Source organism: Pocillopora damicornis, chromosome 4 (assembly GCF_964200805.1).
Source record: "Pocillopora damicornis chromosome 4, jaPocDami1.2, whole genome shotgun sequence".
NCBI lineage: Eukaryota > Metazoa > Cnidaria > Anthozoa > Scleractinia > Pocilloporidae > Pocillopora > Pocillopora damicornis.
In genome coordinates this window covers 964,146-971,224 of record NC_142673.1, presented here as the reverse complement: position 1 = coordinate 971,224, position 7,079 = coordinate 964,146, and the positions used below count along the sequence as shown (strand labels likewise).

Here is a 7,079-nt window from a genome sequence, read left to right as displayed (position 1 = left end):
ATTTCCTCTGGTGTCGATGCAACCGCCCCAACTCATTTCCTCTAGTGCTCATGCACCCACCACAAGTGCTCAAGCACCCCCCCCCCCATCCCTTATTTTCTAACATAGTGAGGATACAAAGAAAACCTGATTCTATTGCCACTTTATTTAAAACTTTTTATGCTTCAACTACAGTGGGATCAGTATAAGAAAATAATGAGCACCCCCTCTATTAAGCACCCTCCCTCAGAAGTGCCCCTCCTATCAGCCAAAATTTTAAATAAGCACCCAGGCTCTTATTCAAAGAAAAACAGCATGTTTGGAGTACATTGACATTTGTGCAAGGGTTACCAGCATGTAGCCAGCACATCACAAGTGGGAAAATCTCTCTGCTACCCAAGCTGTCTATGAAATCTGTGCTTATGTCTAACTATCCTGACAATTTCATTAGAATTTATAATTTCACAAAAACAGACCTTTCCTCTACAGTGTCCTTTATTTCAGATAGGTAAGTCTTAATTTCTGTTTACAAAATCAATACAATACCAAGCATTTAAGTTTAAGATGATTTAAAATCCAACTAAAAAAAGATTGTACTGGACGATCCATCAGAGAGAGATTTATCCAGTGGATAGCTTTGTTTACTCTTCAAACTACATGGAGGCAGATGTCAGTGACATTGGGGTCGAGATATTCAAACAGAGACTAAAATAATGAGAATCCAATGGAAGTCAGAAGGGGCATGATATCAAAATAACAGAAAGTTTAGAACATTTGGGGAAATAGAATTCACTAAGGTACCCTGGTGGTGGTTCAAAACAATGTCACACTTATCGGAGACGACCATGTGTGAAACAAGCCCTGTGACTTATGTCCTTAAGGTCATTGTAGACACAAAAATGAGTACTTATTATTGTGTTCACTTTAAAAATAAATATTAGTTTGTGTTAGTTCAACTATTCACTGTTGATTACGACACACAGGAATTTCCAGTCAAAGATTGAGTTTGCAACCTCACAAGAATGATGTATTTTTACACAAACATGTTGACGCTCACAGGTAATAAAAATCTCATAATTCTACTCAGCCTGAGCTGTGTCTAGTCTGGTGGGCTGTATTCCTCGTCATTATCCAATCTTTTGGCCTTTCTTGATGGATTTAGTTCTGTGGTTTCTGGCAGATCAGCACTATCCACGTCACGTTTTTTACCAGATTGGGTGTTCTAAAGTCAAAATAAAAAATATTCTGAGTTAAATCTGAATGAACTGTAAGCATGAATTGCGCAAAGTGCTTAAAACGAGTGAACTTTGATTCCAATCATTTGGGAACCTCCACAAAAATAAATTTATTTTTTAATAAATCTTTCCTGACTTATCAAAAGCCTTATTTACACTGGTGTCTATATTTTCAAAACAACAATAATGATTACAGTCTTAGATTTCTCCACTGTCTGTTTCAGTCTTTGCAAAATATTTACTAGACGCAGGTTATCTGAGTATGAAATTTGGTTCAAATCCAAGCCTATGCATTCATTTCCAGTTTAATAAGTTTAAAGCTGTCCTGTTTTGACTATGATTGACCACATCAAACTTTCATCTGGCTTGAGATAACCTTTCATTAACTCAGATTTAATAAGCTTGAGTACTAAATATTTCTTTTTCATCTTCGCTTAGCTCATTTAACACTTAAAGTAAATTTACTGAAAATAACAAATGTAATAAGATCAAAACCCAAATGTTATGCTTTGAAATTTCAATTCCCAATTAAAGGATGTTCCTTGAGACAAGCCCAGGTATATGTAGCAGCATCATTTTGCTAAATTTGCCTCTAATATCCACTGATGATAAAGTGTTTATTTTAAATATGACAGGTGGAATAAATTAACTGATAAAGCAATCTTTCACCAGTTGAATTTTCAAGAATTCCAAGCAATTTTAGAGGATAATAAGAAGTACTGCAGGTGGTAAATTTTACCAGCTACTGCCTATAAAGGAGCACATTGATAAAACCAACATCACTTGTTTTAAAAAACAAAGTTTTCTTACTTCAACTTCCCACTGCTGGTGTAGATATCTCAACAAAATATTTGCTTTATCTGTAACAATGACTAAAATAAGACAGAACAAAAACTATTCTCAAAATCATTCACCCACTAGCACAACGATCACTATTGATACTTATCTCACAATATATTAGCTTGTAAACATGGTCACGCCTTAATTATTAACAGTGCAGCATGAGTGCTCCCCCCTTCCACTCCCCCTCCTACCCTCTGCAAGACGTTCCTAGTATTGTTGTTATTATTCATTGTGCTATTATTGCTGGTGATCTTATTTGTAATACTGATTATGATCACCCTGATGGATAATAATGAGGTGGAAGAGGTGGAGGGGGTGGAGGGGGGATGGGGTGAAGGGGGTGGAGGGGGTGGATGATGACAATATCACTAAAGCCCCAGTGCTTACAGTGGCTGGGTAAAATGGGAAAAAGGCACCCAAAAGTTTATGGTGTTATGTCTCAGTGAACACCAAGAAACAATGTTCCCTTCCCTTTTCAAGATCTAACATAATCGAAAAATATGAGCATTTTTTTAAAGGATTCTTTCATTACGAACAAAGGTGTCCCTTGTATTGTACCTTGTTCAGCTGCTCCATCTTCTTTAGTTGGCAAGTACACAACAGGCCTACGGTTCTAATGAAAAAAAAAACGTCCATGAAATTTTCGATAGATCACGTATTACAAGAAACTATATAATATTTAATAAAAAAAAAATAAGTATTCCTAGCGAGTTAGAATATTAATAATGTACATACACAAGAGGCTACCATATTTCGATCGGCAGTATTCGGTTACCGAGTATCTTTCACCGTGATCATCATTGATGAGATGTTCAAATGAACCAAACAAGAAATTACAAATGTCAAGAATTCGAAACACGTTTCTTGCTTCCTTCATAAATTTTACGTGAATATTTTTTTTTACATTTGTTAACGTTGTCGTTGCCTACTTCAGACTTAGTTTGCGCACCACAGTCAAACTTTTCAAGTAAAATAAAAAATACAATCATTCCTCTTGAAGATTTGCTACTGAAGAAACAAAATTTAGAACAATCGTAAAGAAAGAGAAGTTAATTTCAAGCAATCAAAATTCAAGAATTAACGAGGTTTACACCTACCGTGGGCTTGGAACTAGAATCTGTGCAATATTTTGAAAAATTGCGCTGATTAAATGATGGTAGTTCCTTTAGGAGGTCGCCCTAAACACAAATGAACAAATTTCCTCAGATATAGGCTAATAGTAAAAGCATAACTGTGAGAATATTTAGTTACACACCATGCTATCTTCGCGAAATTTCCAACATGTATTTACAAAAGTATCTGCGCAATTTTATTTATAGATCTGTTGTTACGCGCATCCCTTTTGAAAGTCATTCGTGTTGCCGAGTCGCGGGCGCCATTTTTTGGTATCCAGGCAACACTTAAGGAAGCAAAATGGCGGACGTTAGTTCACCAAATCCAAGTAGTGAACCCGAAAAACCTACCATAGAATCGTCTGATTCGTCTGCTGCAGAGTTGCAAAAGAGAATTTCAAATTCTTTTGATATATTTGATCACGAATCTAACAAAACTGTCGACGTTAGGTAAGAAAGTCACAATAATATTTCATATCTAACTGGCACTTTCATTTGATAAGTTTTTATGTTTCTAAATATCTAACTGTGATCTTGTACATTTTAAGAGAGGTTGGGACGATTGTAAGATCGTTGAGGTGTTGTCCTACTGAGGGAGAGCTTCATGACATTTTAGCCGAGGTATGTGAAACATTGATGTTTTTTATTAGGGGTAAGTTTTCAAATGCCTAATTTGTCTTTTTCAGTGGTGTTGAGGTTCTATGCTTATTTGTTATAGGTAGAGGAGGAAGAACCAACAGGATACATAAGATTTGAAAAGTTTGAACCTGTTATGTTAAAAACTCTTCTGGAGAGAAGGTAACTTAAGGAATGTTCTAAAATTGATGGAGTGTCATATCTATTTTAACTCTTGAAATTAACTTGTTCCTTTTCCCACCAGGGAAAAAAGAAGATGCTCCTTTTTGGCTTAGTCCACACCCAAGTTAATTCTCAATTAAATTTTTGATAGATACAAACCAGCACCTGAAGACCAAATCATGAAAGCATTTGAAGTTCTAGATCAAGAAAACAAAGGCTACCTTACTACAGAAGAACTTACAAAATACATGACTGAAGAAGGTACACGGAGCTTTAAAATGGAGTTAGTAGTTGGAACATCATGTTTTCACCTTCCTGTTTTGTTTCCCAAGGATATCTCACATGTTTGTTATGTTTATGCCTGTTATCCCACAGATAGCAAGTGTGTAGACAGGATTCTCCCATTGGGGGTGGGTAAGGGGGGACAGAGCTGTGCACTTGAGTCTTACTGTCATTGGGGAATCATTAGGTTATTCATAACCTTGTTTGTACCTTTTTGGCATTATGGGCCCCTCAACCACACCCTGTATAGCTCAGTTGGCCGTAACACCCAACTAATATCTGGAGGGGAAGGATTCAAATCCTGTCAATCAAAGCCTGTGTTTTTTCAAATGTCTTAATGTAGTCCTGTGAGGATCATTTCTGTACTTGTACATTGAAAAGGTTTTCAATTGATGACTTGCATCATCTTTTATATTCACAACAGGTGAACCTTTCACACAAGAGGAAATGGAGGAAATGCTTTCTGCTGCTGTTGACCCAGACAAAGGGATTATATTTTATAAGGATTTTGTTTCAATGATGGTAGTAGATGACTTGTAACTGGACAGAATTGCAGAAATTTCATTTAACTGTGCAGGGTTGTTTATTTTCATGCCAGTTTTGTATAGATAGCTTAGATTTAATTTATTGTGTGATACCAAAATGCTATAGCTTCTCAAAGACACTTCAGTTTTTTAAGTTTGACTGATACCATAAGATTTTTGTCTTGAATAAAAGGAAAATATGTACCTATATACTACAAGATACATTTAAATCTAATGATGGCACTGTAGTTATGTATAAATATTTTGAATTTGTATTAAAAGGAACAATTTCATTTAAATCTTCAACTATTTTTAATTTGAACCTTGGCTGGCTAGGGTGGAGAATTTTAACCAGAAGTGAACTCTTGTTCATTGAGTAGAAAGTCACAGTTACTGATTTTTCCATAAATTGACCATCAAATCTGGCACTGGGATAGGGCATTTGAATGCAATTTTGGCCCAGGGTAAAAGGAATATGAACAAACCAATCTTTAAAAGTTAAAATGCTGAGGAAGTTGCCCAATTAGCTGGATGGGTCCTTGATTGGTGGTGGGTTTATTAATTAAAATGTTTTTCTAAGCCCCCCTAAAAATGTTGAGGGGAGAGATACAAAATCATGGCGACGAACGACAATTATTGCTGCTAAAGAAGATTTCACCTCATTCTTACCCGTAGTCAGTCACACAATTTGTTGTTGTTTTTTTTAATGAGCGTTGCGTGACAATCGTGACTGTTTTGTTGTTTGGCGCGCGAACATGGCCTCCGCGGAGGGAGAAAGCGAATGCACGGAATTACTCACAGAAGCTTTGATTAATGCACAAATTCATAACAGCTACACCATGGATGAATTTAAAGAACTATTTCCCAGAAAGTACCGGTACGTTTTTTCGAGAATCTTGGTTGATTCGCATAGCTTTAAGAAGAGACAATTACGATCTCCTCGTTATTTCGTGTCAGGGACCATAAAGATGTGAAGGTTTTGTACGAAGCCTATCAAAGAAAGCGAAAACAAACAAGAGACAGAGTCCGGACGAATATAAGATCGTTTTGTAGGCAACGTGATCAACAGGTGAAGTACTCAGTTACTATCCATAAAAGTTTTTAACCGTTCAGTACTTAGTAGGCTAGCACAAATCTTGATCTTGACAGTTTTCAAGCTCTCTCCTAACCTTTGCGATAATGTAATAAAACAATTTCTTTAAGTATCCCACTCAAATTTTTTTACGTTCTTCTATTCGTCAGGACGATGCATGTGATAGTAAACATGAGGATGAAGCGTGGGAATTAGAACAAAGAGAGGTGGTCCTGCAAGAGGTTTATGAATTACACAAAATTGATTTTATCTTTCTAAGTCTTACTGATGTCAGCGCACATGTCAGCGGACTTGTTATTGTTAGGCCGCCATGTTTATGTTGTTCAGTGTGTAAGCACGAGGTCTTGTTGAATAAAGCCTCAATTGTGCAAGTATTGAACTTCTATTTCATTACATGCATATTCTCCATACTGTTCTCTATACATTTACTGAGGTACTCACAAGGAGAATTTGTTTAACAATCGAGAGCTTAAAAAGTCAGTGGCCATTTACCTCAATGTTTGATTCAGGGGTGATTTTTATACGGAGAAATTGGGTGCTAGTCACTCTTTGGAGTCAAAAGGTTAATCATGGAACTGAATTTTGTTTATTTTCACATCATTTCAGGAAATAAATTCAATGCAACAATATATTGATGAACTTCAAGACAAACTCGGGAGGTGAAAATTCATATTACACAGTTCCTTTTTTTTTTACCTTCCTTGTTGTCTAAATTTTCTGCAGACCTTTAACATAACTTGTTCAATTTTTTTTTTCAGTTGTGCAGATGCCTTGGAAAAGAGAAAGTTCTTTTCTGGCTTGCATACAACAGATTTTGATGTCAACAAATTTAAGGAGAAAAATTGGTGAAACATGGACAGATAAAGCTAAAAGGATTTTGAAAATCATTCACTATAATTTCTCTTTGAATTTCATCTTTTTGTAAATAATGTTAGCCGATACAAACTGGTACATAAAGAGTTACTGTCAATGGAAACTTTGTTTTCTTTGTGCTTGGCCTTTTTTACCCTTAGATCAGTGTGCATATTCTCCATACTGTTCTCTATACATTTCCTTAGGAGTTTACAAGGATATTTTGTTTCACAATTAAGTGTTTCTCCAATTGGTGATCATTTCCTTCATTCCTTTGACCTAAATGTGTGATTCAGAAGTGATATTGTAAAGAGAAATTAGAGACTATAACCACTCTTAGGGGCTAAGGGACAAGAAAGAC

The 7,079-nt window shown here is 35.9% G+C and overlaps 3 protein-coding genes across 4 annotated transcripts; 2 read left to right on the top strand and 1 right to left on the bottom strand.

Annotated features, from left to right (window-relative positions):
* Nucleotides 1–979: 979 nt before the first annotated feature.
* On the bottom strand, nucleotides 980–3,386 carry LOC113672745 (DET1- and DDB1-associated protein 1). Its single transcript, XM_027189086.2, has 5 exons — nucleotides 3,313–3,386; nucleotides 3,155–3,235; nucleotides 2,616–2,670; nucleotides 2,025–2,086; nucleotides 980–1,201 (listed from the first exon to the last, which is right to left on the bottom strand). Exons 1-5 carry the CDS (start codon nucleotides 3,313–3,315, stop codon nucleotides 1,079–1,081), a joined length of 324 nt encoding a protein of 107 aa, XP_027044887.1. The 5' UTR covers nucleotides 3,316–3,386; the 3' UTR covers nucleotides 980–1,078.
* Nucleotides 3,387–3,417: 31 nt separating this feature from the next.
* Nucleotides 3,418–5,072, top strand: LOC113672698 (dynein regulatory complex protein 8). The gene is made up of 5 exons (XM_027189025.2): nucleotides 3,418–3,619; nucleotides 3,718–3,790; nucleotides 3,888–3,967; nucleotides 4,119–4,228; nucleotides 4,674–5,072. The coding sequence occupies exons 1-5, from the start codon at nucleotides 3,471–3,473 to the stop codon at nucleotides 4,787–4,789; spliced, it is 528 nt and encodes a 175-aa protein (XP_027044826.2). The 5' UTR covers nucleotides 3,418–3,470; the 3' UTR covers nucleotides 4,790–5,072.
* Nucleotides 5,073–5,482: 410 nt separating this feature from the next.
* Nucleotides 5,483–6,842, top strand: LOC113672704 (uncharacterized). 2 transcript variants are annotated; one of them, XM_089203165.1, is made up of 5 exons: nucleotides 5,487–5,650; nucleotides 5,731–5,842; nucleotides 6,016–6,087; nucleotides 6,473–6,525; nucleotides 6,625–6,842. In XM_089203165.1, the coding sequence occupies exons 1-5, from the start codon at nucleotides 5,529–5,531 to the stop codon at nucleotides 6,713–6,715; spliced, it is 450 nt and encodes a 149-aa protein (XP_089059291.1). In that variant the 5' UTR covers nucleotides 5,487–5,528; the 3' UTR covers nucleotides 6,716–6,842. The 2 variants fall into 2 exon arrangements, with proteins under 2 accessions (XP_089059292.1, XP_089059291.1); XM_089203166.1 differs by lacking the exon at nucleotides 6,473–6,525 and having other exon boundaries at nucleotides 5,483–5,650.
* The last annotated feature ends 237 nt before the right edge of the window (nucleotides 6,843–7,079 follow it).